The sequence below is a fragment of the Hetaerina americana genome, unplaced genomic scaffold (genome assembly GCF_022747635.1).
Source record: "Hetaerina americana unplaced genomic scaffold, ioHetAmer1.1.p SCAF_1, whole genome shotgun sequence".
NCBI lineage: Eukaryota > Metazoa > Arthropoda > Insecta > Odonata > Calopterygidae > Hetaerina > Hetaerina americana.
The window spans coordinates 47,940,342-47,958,150 of record NW_027286069.1 but is presented as its reverse complement, the minus strand read 5'-3'; the positions used below and the strand labels follow the sequence as shown (position 1 = coordinate 47,958,150).

General features: G+C 34.3%; 1 protein-coding gene across 5 annotated transcripts in view; it reads left to right on the top strand.

Annotated features, from left to right (window-relative positions):
• Su(var)2-10 (E3 SUMO-protein ligase Su(var)2-10) overlaps positions 1-17,809 on the top strand; it is a 54,071-nt gene that overhangs the window by 12,075 nt on the left and 24,187 nt on the right. For all 5 annotated transcript variants that reach the window (XM_071589474.1, XM_071589465.1, XM_071589456.1 and 2 more), the window contains 7 exons: positions 2,172-2,328; positions 2,665-2,789; positions 3,063-3,164; positions 4,920-5,160; positions 7,160-7,394; positions 10,422-10,548; positions 12,996-13,041. In XM_071589474.1, the coding sequence (XP_071445575.1) occupies positions 2,172-2,328; positions 2,665-2,789; positions 3,063-3,164; positions 4,920-5,160; positions 7,160-7,394; positions 10,422-10,548; positions 12,996-13,041 (1,033 nt within the window). The remainder of the gene's footprint in view (positions 1-2,171; positions 2,329-2,664; positions 2,790-3,062; positions 3,165-4,919; positions 5,161-7,159; positions 7,395-10,421; positions 10,549-12,995; positions 13,042-17,809) is intronic.

Here is a 17,809-nt window from a genome sequence, read left to right as displayed (position 1 = left end):
CTTTGCGTTTCCGCAGGATAAAATTTTAGAATAAATTCTATCCTGTGGAAACCCGGTGTATTTTGATACTACCTTGTGCATTATGATGGAATTGCAAAAAGCATCTGGCTCAGCTATCCCTAAAAATGAGGCAGTTATTGTTTTGCCAAATGTTTTGAGTTTTATACATTCTTTAGTTGCAAATGCTGCCTTTCTTTTATTTGTAAGAAAGTTTTGTAAATTTCAGTTGGGTTTCAAACTTCCATTAGCACCATATGTCATGCAGTGATGCTTACATTGTAGGTTGTCAATATATCTGCCATTTCTCAAATGGGACTGTTGGGAAACTACATATTATGGAAAGGGTCCGCATAAATGATAAATAACAAAATATTTCATTTGATTTCATAATTATGAGTATCTGTTTGAATTGCTCCTAAAATGTTTAAGAAAACAGTTCTTGATACTCTTATAAATTTTTTGAGTAAAATTTTTATTGGGTCTAGGTCAGGAAATTCCCCCTCACTGTATTTTAAACTTTAAACCTTTCTTGGACATTTATATTGATTGAGCCTACATAGTATACCTAGCTGAAAATAGCATATGCGATTAGTAGTTGCGGATGTTTGGTTGAACTATCAATTGAGCTCATGGTGCAGTCTGGTCTTATTTGGTTCATGAAGTGCCTAAAAGAGAAGTGGTTCTTCAGCTCATGAAAACTTACATTCATGATCATGAACTGTAATAATACAGATGCTGAGAAAGGAGATTCCGAATTATTTTTTAAAGAGCAAATGTGAAAATCTCTGAAGTTTATGGAGCAGACTGTATGAGAACCATTCATTCGTCTATTGATAAGACAATATCATTTCTACTTGTTGCTGATAAATCCCAAATCTGGATCGTTGAGGTTAAAAAAGCTGTGCAACTTAATGAAGTGTATAAGACCAGAAGTGAATGCAAAGTAGAAATTCAGGGAAGTTATTGCAGGTTGGCAAGTTTTGAGAGCTCTCTATCATTTTTGGTGGTATGGAACTCTTATGCTAACTTCATGGAATATTTTTGCATGGGAACAAAGAAGCTCTGGATAATATTCACGCCCAATGTGGTCATTATTCAAATATCCTTAGCCCTTCTACCTAAAACTGTAATGATCAACTACAATTTGTGTTTCATATGGTCTGTGCACATTGCTAACTAGGTGTTTACCAAGGGTATTTCTTAATTATTAGATTTCACTATAGTAAATTTGGCATGCATTTCTGCAGTTTTCTTTTCTTCTGATGAATCAAAGTTGACATGAGATGCCATTTAATGCTTCCCCACAATCGTTAGTCCAAATGGAGGAGGCTGAAGAAACTTCCATGGCTGTGGCTTGATGACCATATTATTTATCCAAAGGAGGCTTACATTTTGATGCCAGTCTCATGAATCTTGTAGGAGGGCAGGGCACTCACAAATACATGTGTGCCCCACCAACTGCCCTCTGGTGCTCGTGCAATCATTTCTTTCCCTCCTTCCCAGTCTCAGCTAACACTTTAAAGCTGGCACATATGAGGTAGCCGTTGCACTTTCCAAGTGCACTGTTTAGACTCATGTTAAATGAATATAATCATGTATAGTCTACTTGTATTCTGCACACTAACTCACTTTTTATTTAATTTGGAAGTCCATCTCAAATGGCATTTATGTACTACACCAATTGCTTCATATTTAAATTTTCTGTAAATCATATTGTGGATGGTTATCAAAGAAAATATTATTGGAATCCTCTACGGTGATCAGCAATGTAAAAGGAATATTGATGCATGTATTGCTTTAATCAGGTGAATTTATGGAATTTTTTATTATATCTTGGAATGAAAGAGTTTATGAATCTGGATGGGAATGTGCTTATTCTGAAAGTCAGTGGATCATTCATATTCATATTGGTCCAAACATTTTAGTAGTGTGTGTGAATTTGTATGATAAAGTTAGAAAAGCAGTCGAATTTCCATACAATATACATGTGCTTTTACAGACCTTTTTTTTGACGTGAATAATATTTCTCCCAAATGTAGGAGTTAATTACACTTCTTAAAATGGGTTGTTTTTAATAAATGCCCTGAGCATTGTGGACAAATTTTGTTATTTAATTGCAATTTTCTATGCAATGTTACTATGATTTAACTGGTCATTGATTGTAATTTCAGAGTCGAGGGTCAGTTTTTGCTGCTAACTTGTACCACCAGTACCCTCCAAAAGCACCTGCTGCCCCTCCTGTGCAGTACCCCATCCATCCTGATGTCCGATTTAAGAGGCTGCCATTTTATGAACAAATCACTGAACTTCTCAGGCCCTCTACACTTGGTAAGTGCAAGTATAATGCTGTCCATAGTCACACTATGGTTATATTATTATTATAGTATGATGTAGTCATAGAATTCATAATCCTGTGTATTGATTTTGTATACAAAAATGAGCATATGCTTAAAAACTGTTTAGTCCTTGAATTTGATGAGTAAATTTGCAAGCATGCCAACCCACATTTTAGCCAATTTTAGGACTTGCTTCATGCTGCTCAAATGTGTGGCTGTTTTGCTGAGAAAACAATGAATAATAACTAAGCTTCATGCACCCTTAGTAATGCAGTTGTTTTTATTTTTGTTCAGTGTGTTTAAAATGTAATAATATGTTTAATTCCAGTTCCACAGGGACCAGGTAGGTATCAAGAAGCCAATTTTGTATTTCACTTAACTCCCCAACAAGCGACAGATGTGGCTACATGTAGAGATCTTCTGCCTGGAAGTAAAATTGACTATGCTATACAGGTAATTATGATTTACGTTTATCCATTCTTATGTACTTATTTTTTTATTTGTTTATTAATGAGGAAACTCCGTTAAAGATCTTTTTGCTTCAAGCAAAATTGTAGGTAATTATGTATTTTAAAATGTCATATTTATCAAAATATGTGTATTTTAAAGTATTGTTTCTTTCCTTAAAAAATCTTAAAGTTAGAGCATTTGTTAAGAAAATTATTACATTTAAAAACTGTAACATGCATCATGTGTCTAACATTTGGTTTACAACTGTATTTTCAGGTACAGATGAGGTTTTGTTTGTTGGAAACCTCATGTGAGCAGGAAGATGCCTTTCCTCCAGGCATATGCTTAAAAGTCAATGGAAAAATTTGTCCACTCCCTGTAAGTGTACTGATGTAAAATGCTGACTACAGTAGTTGTACGCTTTAATTTCATGATCTTGGTTTTGTTGCATTGTGACTTTTGGAACCTATCATCCATGATTGAATATTTGGGCTTATTAACTAGTGACATGGATTGAAGGAAAATATTAGGATAGATTATTCTGATACATCAAGAGGTGCCTCATCAATCAGTCATGAATCCTTTAAGATCTGAAATCTGTTAACGACTCTTATGCCTACCAATCTGAGATTAGTATGAAATGAAAATTCTTGCTCACACAAGAGATGCAAGGAATGCAACACTTTTCTTTCCATTCATGGAGTCAAGAATCTATATTTGTGTCATAAATTACAACCACAACTTGATCCCTGATAAAAACATTGTCATAAAAATATTTTTCTCTTGGTATCGCTTCAGTGATATGCCATTAGAGTGGCAGTAATGTTTGTGCAAGTGTAAATTTTGTTTCCTCATCATTTAGTTCATGCAGAGAATGGGAATGGGAGAGTCAGGGAATGAAAATGTGTAGATTTGCTAATTCCTTTTGCGATGAGATTTCATGCCTTAATCTACAGTAGATGGTATTACACCAGCGAAAATAGGTCTGCTTCTTTAAAAAACAAAATTACTCTGGATACGGCTTAGGGTTAAGGCCATGACATATAACACCATGGCTAGTGTTGAAGTCTCTCCTAAGATCTAGAGAATTGTGTTGTGCCTCATGTTATTTACATATTGTCAGAAGGTGGCAAACAGAAGAGAATTGCCGACCTGACACCATGGTTCTACTTTCTCTTCCGTGAAGACATACACATGAGTGAGGGCACATTGCCCAATTCTCTGATGTATCATCACAACCTCCTCTTGCTGGCATATCCTGAAAATACTCGTCATTATAATAAAAAGGTATGCCTTACAATGACCTAGTCAATCAGGGAGAAAGGGAAGGCAATAGAATTCAAAAGTGAAAGTATGATGCATTTTATATTCTAAAATTAGAATAAAAGAGAAAAAAAGGAGCTCAGTCCAGTTTATTCACAAGTTTGAAAGAAATCTGTTCTGAAATTTTCATCACACAGGAGGGATATGTGAATGGATGTCTTCTTATACTTAAATAAAAATTATGTAGTAGGTACCTCTTTACAACCCGATCTTTAGATATTTTACATTGAACCCTTAAAAAATATTTTAATTAAGTTGTAGTCTGTTATATAATGTGCTGAAATAAGAATATGGGAATATTTAAAAATATATACCTCATTTAACTTATTTACCCCACTTGCAAGTTTTCATTGAATTGTTTTTAAGCATGGAAATGCATTCCATCAGTTTAACTCCTCAGTGCTGGTGATGGCGTGGAAGGATCATTTTCAGTCTTTTTTACACATTGATCCGTGACAGGAGGTAAAAATTGGACTGAAGGTATTGAGTAATATTTACAGTTGTAGTATTCTAGAAGTAAAGTCTTGCCCCCAGTCAACTATGTATTACTTTGTCAATTGAAAATTACTATCCAGAAGTTTTGCTGAAAATTGAGTCATTAATGAAAACACAAATAGAAACATTGTATTACAATGCGTTGCAAGAGAAGACCTGGAATTACTTGAAATCTCATGCATGGATTTAAACTTTTACTGGAAATCAATCCTAGTTACTAGGAATAGGCTTAATTAGGATGAGACTTCAATATTTTAAAATTTCACCCAGTATATTCTATTTATTGATTATATTCTTCAAATCTATTTATTGCAGAATCCCATTCCAACAAATAAGGCTGGAGTTGAGCCCAAAAGGCCATCCAGGCCTGTTAATATAACACCACTGGCAAAATTATGCCCAGCCATGACAAATCAAGTATCTGTTTCCTGGGCTCCAGAATTCAATCGGAACTATGCAACATGCATTTATCTTGTCAGGAAATTGACTTCAACTGACCTATTACAAAGGCTTAAGTCAAGGGGTCTCAGGCATGCAGATTATACGAGAGGATTAAGTAAGTGTTCTTCTATAGTAATATTTTGCTTTGTTATCATAAAAATGTGGTAAATGAAAAATAAATCTCTTAGGTTTCATCTTGTTGAAAACAGTCAGTGAACTTATTTTCCTGTAAACTTGTTTAAATTTTATTCACATTTTTTAATTACATACCACCCATATTTGCTTGGAGGTGTTTCATAATTTTTAAAGACCCATTCAATGTGATTTCACTTCAGTGTGCTGGTGTTTTCACCTTTTAGAGATGGTATTTAAATTCTGACAGTAGTTTTTGCTGGCTGGAAACTACCTGGGGATTTAAAATTGACTATGCAGAGGTTGTGAGAAATTAAGGAAAAAAATAATAAATGAAAGTGAATAAAAGCTATTGTGATTTAGTTTTAATGTTATCTGTTGTAGTTATCAGAAAAATTATTTAGGAAAATAAGCAAACCTCGAAATATGTCTTAGATTTTTGATTTTTCAAATTACTAAAATTGGATACTGATTTTGAATAAGTTTTCTTGTAATCTCTGAAGCACTTGTCCACACAGAGGCCATCGTGGCTGAATGCTGAAAAACCATTTGGATTTCCTTGTTTTTAAGGAAGTGGTATCTGGCCCTTTAGATCCATTGTGCACTATCTCTTGCTCAAAGGAAAATGTTTTTGATACAGCTTAAGGCCACCCTTGAGGGTGATGAATAGGGTGACCATCTTCCTAAACTCCATGCAAAAGTTATCTAGCCCAAGCAAATTGAAAATCCCTATGTGCCCATCAAATATAAAGGCAATCCATGAATTCATTATGGTCAGTGATGGTGGTGGAAGAACAACTTTTTTGTCCATTTCCATATTCTTTTGCTGATTGAATGAATATTTATCGTTCCCTCTCTTTGACCAATGTAATATCTATATTTTTTTATTGTATTTTACAATGGCAGGTTTTGCTGCTTCCCTTCTTTATCAAAGACACATTTTACTGCTTGATTTACATTTGTCAACACATGTAAGAATCTTTCGTCTCTTCAAGAAATCTCTGTTGTGTCTCTCTGGTTATCACCTTTATATTCTTACCATTTCAATCATTTATGCTGAAAGGCTTTTGTTATGCCTCTGTGATGTGTTCTTATTGTCCCACAAAAATTCATTTTCTTATAAATGTCAAAAAATTTGAGACAAGGAAAAGTTATCCTTTTCTTTATACTTTTAATCAAATATTACTCAGAAATGTGTGTGTCATGTCTTTCATTGTGTTTCATAACTCTTTTCCAAGGTAAACAATCATATCTTAGGTATAACCTGTAGAGTTGCACAGTTCGTGGATATTTATTTGAAATTCTGTGTTTCTGTGGAATGTACCATTTGAAAATTACATGTGGAGAGCATAATAATTGCATCTACAGCTAGGTATTCAGAAGGTCTCTAAATTTGGCTAAGTACCTAAAATAACAGATGAAAAGACAAAATTACATTAGGTTAAAAAAATGGGAATAAATGCTTCAAATTAGTTTAAAAAATTGTCATTGGTAGAACTTACTGAGATGTTAGGAACTTCTTTGGTGTTGACACCCCATTCACCTCCAGCAAAATGGTAAAGATGTCGGGAAACAGTTAGCTAGCTTTTTTACCCAATTCTCTGGCTGATGAAGATCTGAATGACGGTTGAGATTGCCATCCTTGCCCTAAGAGGTTAATCTCATCAGTCAGATGTGCATGTGAATTACTGCCTTCCTGAAATTCATTTTCCTAGTCCCTCTGTGACAATTTCCATTAAACAACTCATTGTTGAGAAGAAAGGATCATAAATTAGAAAAAGGGGCAATAAAATTGCTGGAAAAAATTTATCTGTTGCATTATCATCAATATGATTACGTGCACATGTTGTAAGGTCCATAATCTTGATAATTGTATTTTTAACCAGATTATTTGCACTTGAATTCATTTCTTTTCATTACTATAAGAGTTATAATGTAGGAACATTGGCTCTGCTAATTTTTTTTTTTTTTTAATCTTTCAGTAAAAGAAAAGCTGAATGAGGAAGCAGATAATGAAATTGCCACTACCTCTTTGAAAGCATCTTTGGTTTGTCCCTTGGGTAAAATGAGGATGACAACTCCATGTCGTGCATCAACCTGCTATCACCTGCAGTGTTTTGATGCATCTCTTTATTTGCAAATGAATGAGAAGAAGCCCATGTGGATATGTCCTGTCTGTGACAAACCTGCGGTCTATGACAACCTTGTGATTGATGGGTAATGAATATTTGTACAAGTAAATTTAAATCTATCTGTAATTTAATGTAAACACTTCATCAATTTTGTACTACTAGGCTCTCTGGTAAATGGTAATAAAAAGGGAGAGTTTCCTATGCCAAGACCTGAATTAGGGATGAATCGAAACAAAAAATTTGCAATTTCCACCTCTGCTGCTAAGCAAAGGTTCATCATTTAGGATTGCTGCTTGGTACTAAGATTCCAGAAGAAGTCATAAAAATTAAATCTTAGTTTTGGTAAACTTAAGGTATCATTAAATGAAGAACACAATGTACCTTTCCATCGTTCTTTATTTACGTACAACTAGTTTCAACACTTATGCATTATCATCAGGTACGTCACCATACCTGGTACCTGATGATGACGCTTAGGTGTTGAAACTAGTACGTAAATAAAGAACAGTGGAAAGGTACATTGTGTTCGTCATTTAATGAGCATGAACTTCCACCAAGTGGAGCCAAGAACAATTGAATAAATTTAGTGCATCTTTGAATGTTATGAGGCCTGGAAAAGTTAAGATTTATGAGGGTTGGTGGTAAATAATGGCTGCTTGCTTAAATATAAGCGGAGATTTTTGCTACAACATACCATAAAAAATTGTGAATTAACAGGAACAGTAACTGTGGCCATATAAGTATTACGGGAAAGATCAACCCCAGCCGTACTCTAAATGGTGGGCACAGGACATGGTGAGGAAATATTCGGGGTAAAAACAAAATAAAACAATTAAATTGACGATGAAAGTGGGCTAGGATGGAACAAACAATTAAACCAACATACAATAACAAAACACACACTGGCTAAGGTGTACTAGATCCAACATTAGTCCTGTACCGCAATGAGGAAAGGTAACTGAAGTGCCCGAAACTGACACAGTGTTTTTAATTGTGATGAGACGGTTCTCTTTGGGAAGAACAGGCTAAAGGGAACCTATATTTGTGAAAATAACAGTAGAAGAGAATGCATTGCCCGACCACAAAGCAATGAAAGGCCATCTCACTTTGCTATTTTGGAAAAATGCGTGTGAAGGTTTGAAAATCCAGCCCTTACTTGTTTACCATCCAGAAACTCCATGAGTCTTCAAGAAGTGTTAAGTCCAAAACAGCATGCTAAGTGAGATGTGGAGGTCACAACAATCGTTTGCACCCAACCATGCATTTGAGAAATCGCCATAATGAGGCAGTGGCAATGTATCCCATAGATTTATTTAATGATCATTCTGGGTCGTATTTTTACCAAATTTTGAAGTGCTGGTGAAAACAAATGTCTCATTTAGGTACATATCATAAATAAATTATTTATTTCAATCCTTCTTGCTCTCACAAATCGAGTCCACATTCCCGGTTGCTTCATTCCACAATAGAAGAAAAGGTGAATGTGATACACCATCCTAAACAATCTATAAATAATTTTCTTTGGATAATCTGAATATTATTTATTTTTCTAGGCAGGAATGCATTACTGTATTTTCGATGACTTTATTTGCAAAAACTTGTTTCCATTTACAAGAAAGATTGTGGAATGGGTTATGCTTGTATTATGAGGTTTCACTGTAGAACTGTAGTTAAAATTGCACAAACAAGGCAAGGTTTGTTAAGGTTCCTTGAAATCGTATAACTGATTATAGAGTTCAAAGAAAAAATCACTGCTGTGACTTGTTGGAACATTTCGTTGTCAATGGTGAAGTCTTAGTGTCCCGGGTAGTCACAGTACTGGTGCGCAATTTTGAGTTGGAGATAGATAGTTGATCAATTGAGGGGCATCTTCTGAAATCACATCAGCTAAAGCAGTTGGGGCCATTTCCTTGGTCAGAAAAGTAATGTTATGGGAAGAATCAAACCTAGTCATACTAGTAATGTTTGCTGTCGGGGATGCAGTGATTCTTGTGGCCGTTATTACAAGAAGTACAACCATTAATTCACATGCCTAAGTCTAGAGCTTGGGAAAACTCAGTGCAGTGTTTCAATTTAGTTCAGTCTCACAAAAATCCAGCAGAAATATAGTTCCATCATGTCTATGCATACCTTTAAACAAGCCTGGCAACCTGAAAGCCAATTGCCAAATTGTGCTAGACTGTGCTGCTGCATCCACCCTTTTGACCCGATGTGGCTCTCCCAGCTTCTATCTTTTTGAGCCACTTAATGATGCACTCTACATGACAAAGTTTTAAGATGATAAAGACATGATTCATTTTTAGAGAACGAGACTGTGCAGAGCACAAGAACGAAAATAAGAAAGTGTGTGCACACTTCTTGCATGGTGGCGTAAGGTCATACAAGTTTAAACCTTATGCAGAAAATAGTGTTTGTTTAAGGAGATATCCATTTGAATTGTGAATAAGTTATACATTTTGAATTAAGTAATATTTTCTGAGAAAAAAAATGGAATGCATTACTTCCTGGCCTTCACATTTTGATCAGTTGATATGATAGGAAGAACCGATTCATTCAAGTTGATTTCACATTTTGGTCTACATATCGTGTGAGTAGCCCATGTAAAAAATATAATTATGCTTTTCCCAGCTAGAAATGAAATCTCTAACTATAAAAATTTGATTATTTAAACTCATCCTTTTTCATGAAGTAATCCACATTTTCACTTTTTTTCTGGAAATAATTAGATAGTAATAGTAACATGATAGTGTATTTCGGAAAATTTAAATGAAATTTTCTGCTAATAGGTATGCATTTCATTTTGAAACATTACTTCAAGTTTTCATTTTCTGAGGAAGTCAATCCTGCACCTCTGTTCTACAAACATATTTTGAGGCTTTGTCAGTGTTACCCACTACTGTTGAGGCAAATGAATGTCATCTTATGTTGTATCTATCAGTTTCAAACAAAATCCAAGGATTTTTGGGAGTGATTCTTGCCCTTATTTTGAATTTGATGTGGTTCATTTTCTGTTATGCATGCCTTTTTTGAATTGGTGTCCTGAAAAATCATTCTTCAGTTCTGTAATCCTTCTGTCCTCTAATCTTTTATTCCATTTCATTTTTAATTTCAGCTATTTTCAAGAGGTTCTACAGTCTGGAAGATTTCCAAGTGACAGCAATGATATCCAGCTACATAGGGATGGGTCCTGGTCACCGTCAGTTTTGAAGAAAGATCCATCATTGGTTGTCCCGTGTGCAGTAAGTAATTATTTACTATAATTGATTGTAATATAATGGACAAAATGAGATATTACTTCCTTCAACAAATATCTCTGATCACGTAACAAAGTCACAACAAATTTCATTCCTTGAAGCTTTGCAAATTGATGACACTAATCGAGACCATTTAGTTAAATGTTTAAAAGAAATACAATATAATGTCTTATCTTCCCTGGCTCCTTCTCATGCAAGTTAGTATAACTTATTTTCAAACCAACGTGAACCTTGAAATAGCAAATCAATACAGGTCCATAAGGGATTTATTGCACCACTGGTATACTCTTTATAGTTATTATGAAACATTATTGAGTAATTTTTCATTAAAAAATCTTTTAATATGTAAAGTAACGTGCTAAAAATACATTTTTCTGGGCTATTATAGAGTTGCAGATGCACTGCCTAGCTTGCCATCAAGTTAAATTGTAAGGTAGCTGTTCAATCGATAGCTTTAATAGTACTTTGCAGGGAAGAGCAGCTATAAAAAAAGATGCTTTAAATCAGCAAAAAGTTACAACAGTAATCATTGAAAAATTTTATTTGATTACAAAATTCACTGGGATCCTGTCGTACAATTTCTTTATCTCACGATAAATTCACTGTAAACTTGATTTATGAAAAATCTCATAGCTTACATTACGATTGAATACATGCAGTACAATTGTGTGTATCCTTGGAAATTTTGCTAATAATGTGGTTTGATTGCTGCTTCCATTGTTACTTTCCCTTAATTTCATAACATTGATGCATATGCTTAGTAATAATCCTGTATTATATACCCAGGCGTAATTTATGAACTGTGGTTGCATGTGGTCAATTGTACTTGTTACCTTAATTTTTAATGGGTGGGTGCTATTTCACTTAGAACTAGGAACGATTCAAGATTATGTTTAATGTCTTAACCAAAGGTGTGCAATAAGATGAAATGGGTCTGCATAGGAACTTCTTGTGTAGAGCGAAAATCCACTCTTTCTTTTGATTGTCAATTAAGGACTTCAGAAAGAAAGTTTTTCTGAGGATGTTTTTGTATATTTGAAGAACATATATGGATCAATGACTTTTTAATTGAATGTGCGATTCTTTTCATCTCAATTATGACCATATTGTTTGGTATAATGGTGTTATTTTTTTTAGTTCACTAAAAACTTGTTCAGTCACTTCACTGATAAGCAAAGAGTTGATTTGGATTGCTTGTATTTATATTCCATTATCAAAAAGTAAGGTGTTAAATGAGAGTATGTGATTATGTTATAATTTTTAAAGAAACCCTTGTGGCTTAAAGAATAGTTTTATATGGTCATTCTTGAAAAGGCCATAAGGAGATCAATTTCACTTTTCCATGTTTTACCTAATTTATTACTTATTAAACAATTTTTACTTAGTAAATGTAAGAATGAGTACGTCCTAAATATATTTCTTCATAGTTGTTAAATGATAGTGATAAATTATAGAATAACATCTGCAAAATCACGAAACCATCTGTAAAATAATCTGAAACCTTACACGTCTACAGTTTAAAAAGATTATTTTATAATGTGATCATGTTAAATTTACATCTCCAAAGTAGGTATCCAAAATTATACAAACATCCTTGTTTCATCTATTGCCCCAATATAACTCCTCATTGAAGAGAATGATCCCTTCTATTTCATTCATATAAGGAGTGATAGTAATTTGGTTAAAGGCAGTTGGAAAAAATACTAATAGTACTAATTGGTTAATAGATAGATGTCAGATACTGCCTGCCACCTTATTCATGCTCATGATTAATATGAGAAGTTTGTGAGTCTTGCCTCATCATAAGAGGTCAAGATGTTTTTATGTAATCATACTTAGTTTTTGAGTATGGATTAAAAATTATCCAAGTAGCTACTGTGGTAATTTTCCTTGATAGTTTATAATATTCTGTACATTCTGCATTCTTTTTTGGAGTGAGAACTGACCCTGATGTAGCAAAATCCTCCGGCCAAATTGGTCAATGCCTCTTTCTTTGTCATGTGACTGGGAAGATTCTCGTGGACACATGGCTACCATGCAGATGAGTGGTGCACTGTTGTGACTGGACGGCATGGCATTTCATAGTTTTTAGACTAATGTTTCAAGCTGCTTGTCTTTGAATTTTACATTAATTGTAATAATGGATATCTCAAATTAATTTGTGTAATCAATGTATCAATCCTATGTGCTGATGGAATTTACTCAGCTAAATGGTATTCTGCAGGTTTTCCCTCTCTAGATGAAAATAATTTCAACTTTTGGTTGTGTCTGCTTTGAAATGACCAAATAAGAAAATAATAAAGATTAGTTTTTATTGGTGTTTCATTTTAATGATATCATATGAAAACGGTAAATATTGTATTATGTATGATAGTTTTTGTAAAGCTGGCATTTGTTGAAATAGGCTGAACAAAATTTTGTTTTTATTTCAGCCTTTAAAGGTGGAACCCCAAGTAGAAACTGTGTCAGATGAATCAGGTGAGTGTAGGTTTTATATGGTTCATCTCATTTTAAACCCCTCTTTTGAGGAAACAATTCTCAAACTTAAGTAGAACTTCAGTGGCTAAGCATTGGGCAAAAGTTTCAAATTGTATTGTACTATCAACATTGACCCAAATTCATTGTAAATTTCTTGTACATGATGAAAATGCATCTAAATTTTCAGTTTGTCAATTTTAATTTTTAAAGTAACTGAGTAAAATATCTTAAATTATTATAATTAATTTGCTGATTTTATTATCAGCCCTATTCTTTCTTTTTGTTTCCTCAGTTAAGTGCAGACAAGCACAAATATCAAATAGCTGAACTGGATGGCATTTGTAGTTCAGATTTTCATTATTTTATCATCAGTTGTCTTGAGAATGTGTGAAATTTCAATTGCTTTTTCAAGTTTTGGTAATGCTCATTTAAGTAGAATTACTTTGGCCAAACAAAGGCAGGGTAATAAAGAGTGATCATGCATTTTGAACAGGAGGCTGCAGTCATAGTAAGTTAGAAATGCTAGTGTACAATTTAATCAGCAGGAGAGACCAGATTAAAGAGAAATTTGTAATGAAAAATGCAAGACATTGAAAATAGATTAGGGATCAAAATCATTTCAGGATTTTTGAATGAATGAGAGAGGAAAAATATTTTATTGATGTTTAATGGCTGGAAATCGGGAAAGAAACAGCTTTTAATCATTTTCTGTCATGTTGCAGAAGTAGTTAATACCCAACAGTCTGAATCTTATTTAATCCACAGCTTGAGGATAATGCACCCTATTGCTGGTGAAACTAAAATTCACTGCCACTGAGGCTTATGTTCTTATAAAATATTCAAATACAATAAAATACTTAAATGCACTTTCTAGGGATGTCAGAAAAAAATAATGAATTGCTGGAAACTACAAATAGTGGGAAATAGAGGATTTTCTCTTTTACATCTAAATTACTAAAGTCATTTTCTGTGGTATCATCATCATCACTAATAACTTCAATTGGAATTTCCTCATTACAATCAACATAAAATCCTGTCTTATTAAGGAATTGTTATATTTTACTATCCTTAACTTTCATCCATGCCCACGGTATGTATATAAAGTATCTAGTACATTCAATTTGATTGGCTTTATATTACTACCACAATCATGTATAGGTATGAATTTCTGTACTATCAGTCTTTGATAATGCACCTTAAATGAGTGTATTATACCTAAATCTAGTGGTTGGAGCTCACTAGTACAATTTAAAGGAAAAAATTGTAACTGTACATTACCCAAGTGTACATTCAGTGGATGGGCTGAACCCTAATCAACAAGCAGTAGAAATTTCTGTTTAGAGATTCCGTTTTAGCATCCAGATCATGAAGCTCATCCTCAAATATTTCTGAGTTTGCTTATGCTTTGTGATTTGCTGTGTGTCAAGTGAGCAATGTTTTTACATGATTGAAACACCTAGGACTCTTTGATTTACGAGGGTCATCCGGAAAGTAGTACCCGTTCGTGAAATAAAGACACAAAAGTAAATATTAACAAACATAAAAAATTTTATTTGAAAGAGGATACTTTAAACTACTTCTCAACATAATCTCCAAGCAAATTAAGGCATTTGTCATAACGTGTGACAAGTTTCTGTATTCCTGCTGCATAGTCCTTCGCCGCCAGCTCATTGAGATACGCGAGGGACCCATCTTGCACAAATTTTTGCATAATGCAGATGGTGTTTAACAATTTCATGAACAATTGTTCGAGAAACATTGGGAAAATGCTCACAGATGTCATCAATTGTGACGCGCCGATCGTTCCTCACGAATTCGTCAACTGAGCTCACCAGTTGGTCTGTAATGACAGACGGTCTCCCCGAACGCTCATCGTCGTGTGTGTTCCCCCTCCCCATGTTGAAGTTGCGACACCACCGCCGAACAGACGACTCGTCCATTACATTGTCTCCATACACCTTTAATTGGCGATGAATATCACATGGGCGAACGTTTCTTGCATTGAGGAATTTAATCACTGCCCTCACTTCACAACTGGCGGCGTTCTCAATTTTTTTAAACATTGTAAACAATCACAGAAACAACACAGGCAATGCTAGCGTCACGCAACTTGGCTCAGAGAAGGCAGACAAGCCACTGAAGCTATCTGACCTCGTCCAGCGGCTACTCGCGTCGTCAGCACTTCATGCGGCACGAACGGGTACTACTTTCCGGATGACCCTCGTACCAACCACAAATGGCTGAAGCACTTCCATCTGAATTTGTGATCTATAAGACAGTGTTTGTTTACTCAGCACCCCTCTATGACGTTGTTCCCCTGTGAAGCACAGTGTTTTTTTTTCTGAGAGCACCAATAATACACTCTTCTAATATGCATTGAGGACATCTTTTGGGCTATAGCCATGAAGAACTTTATTCAATTTTGACATCTTCCGTCGAGATTCGCTGAATTGCAAATGTTCTTGTTTTGCTTTGTCTTTCTATAGTCATGCAGGATAAAATGTGCATCCTGCCATTTTAAAATTCTTCTGTTAAACTTTTCACAATACTGCTCTCAGTCACCTTTTTCAAGTGTATATGTATGAAACATAGTTAATTTTTTTTATAAAGGCATGGGTAACTGTTTTAGAATGTGAAATATTTTAAAGTTCAGCTCATAGCGATGCAATTAGCGGGAAAAGTGAAAAGAAAATCATGTAAATATGGGGTTCGACATATGTTGTGGAAATAGGAAATTGTATGGGATCTGATAAAAATGTTGAATATTGCAGGAAGGCAAAAATTAAATTGATGCAAATATGGGGTTTCACTGTATCTCTTTGGTGGATAGTAAAGGATGAGAAATAGGCATTATTGATCTTTTCATATTTCTGTATCCTCACCATAATTGTTGCTCTGCATTGACAAAATATTTGCTCCGTGTGTTCATAGTCTTCAGGTTGAAGGTATTAGACTGTGATATCTGTCAAATTTGTATAGGTGTATGCCTCTTGTTGCAGCAGTATGATCAGTTGGCCTATGTAAAGACCGTTTCCCTGAATTGCTGGGAGAGTATGTGTTGCCTTCATTGATCTTCATCAGTATTTTATCAGTGGTGTCTCCTATTTGTCATTGATCAGATTAAAGACCGACATACTAAATTGTTTGTTCCTTTTCGCTCTTGGGCTTGCCCATGAACTTTCATATGATTGCCCACAGCAGCATTGGCACTTGGTTTAATCCAGGTGTCCATTTGCAACCATTTCATCTGTTTATCTATCACCCTCCATGGTATGATTAAACCTGGTGGCCTTCGCTTAGAAGAGGACTGTAAATTGTGACACTTCCATTCTTTTGGTGAAATCTAGGTGGTGTTCCTCTGTTTGTACCTTAAGACTTATTTCCCTTGCAATTAGCACATTGAAGGCAGTAAACTCCACTCAGATGAATTTTCACAGTGGGATATTTTGCTATTGGGAACAATCTCTTTAAATTACGATTGTTTTAATAAGCTATGCTAATGTCAATACTAATGCTGTTGTTCCATAGGATGGGAGGTATAGATTTCTCTCCATGGTAATTTCCTTGGTTAACTGGTCATAACATCATCCATGAGATACTACATGTAACAGTGGACTATATCAGTTTTTTTTAGATTGCAAATTGGTGTTGTCCATTTTTAATGGGAATCTTCTAGTCGAGGAAATTTTTTTAGTAAATAATTTGTCACTAATATTTCCTTTGAGACAGTAGAAAGAAAAAAATAGTAGATAAGAATGTTTTGAAAACAATTTTGAATAAAATTCTAGGATTTGATCAATATTTTTCTAATCGAAAATTGTTCTCACCTAAAATCTATAATTAATGAGCCATATTGGATTAAAAAATTCTAAAAACAGCTTACTAGTTAGTGCTGTTATAGGTTATCATTAATAAATAAAAATTTCAAATGGATTAATAATAGGATGCATTATTTTTATAAATAATTGACAAAATCACCACTTGTCAGCCTAGAAATTGGTAGCAAATGTCTATTAACTTTCAGAATTTTCTCGTCTAAATCACCCTTGGGTTCTGCATTTTAAATTTTTTGTATATTAAACATAATGCACATGCATGAAATTTCATGTATTCTTCACAAAAGTGTGCAGAACATTTTTGAAAAATAGTGAAGTTCATACAGGTATTTCTTATTTTATAAATTAGAAAACATAGAGCTTGATTTTTTGACCATATCTTGTAATTTTGTGTGCTTTAGAGTTACATGTTGTATAGAAAGAACATAGTTTTCTACACAAACAGTGTCATAACCTTCTTCAAATGGTCCACACTTAAAGGTTTGTATATGGTATCAATATAAATCAAAGTAATGCTTGTGATGCCATCAATTTTGCCAGACATGTGTATGCTCTTCACATATCGTTCTGTTGTAATGGTGAAAATTGCAGAAATAACAATGGCCATTGATCTATATGCGCACCATTGAAAATATTTTGTATGAAGAATCTTGAATCAGATGTTCATGATGATAGAAGCAAAAGTAGATTGGACGGTTTATGAATCACTTGAGCACAAGGAAGTTTCATGGAAGGAAAATAAGGGCATATCTCTTTCCATGTATGCAGCTCTTATGAGTCACAATACATTTCATTCTCAGTTGTCAGGCATCAGATTTGACGACATTGATACTAGAGACTTCCGAAAGCAACTTGGCAAACTAGCACCTATTGGTAAGATTACCGGCATCTTTTTTCAGAAATATAGAATCATGTACTAAGCATTTTGGAAC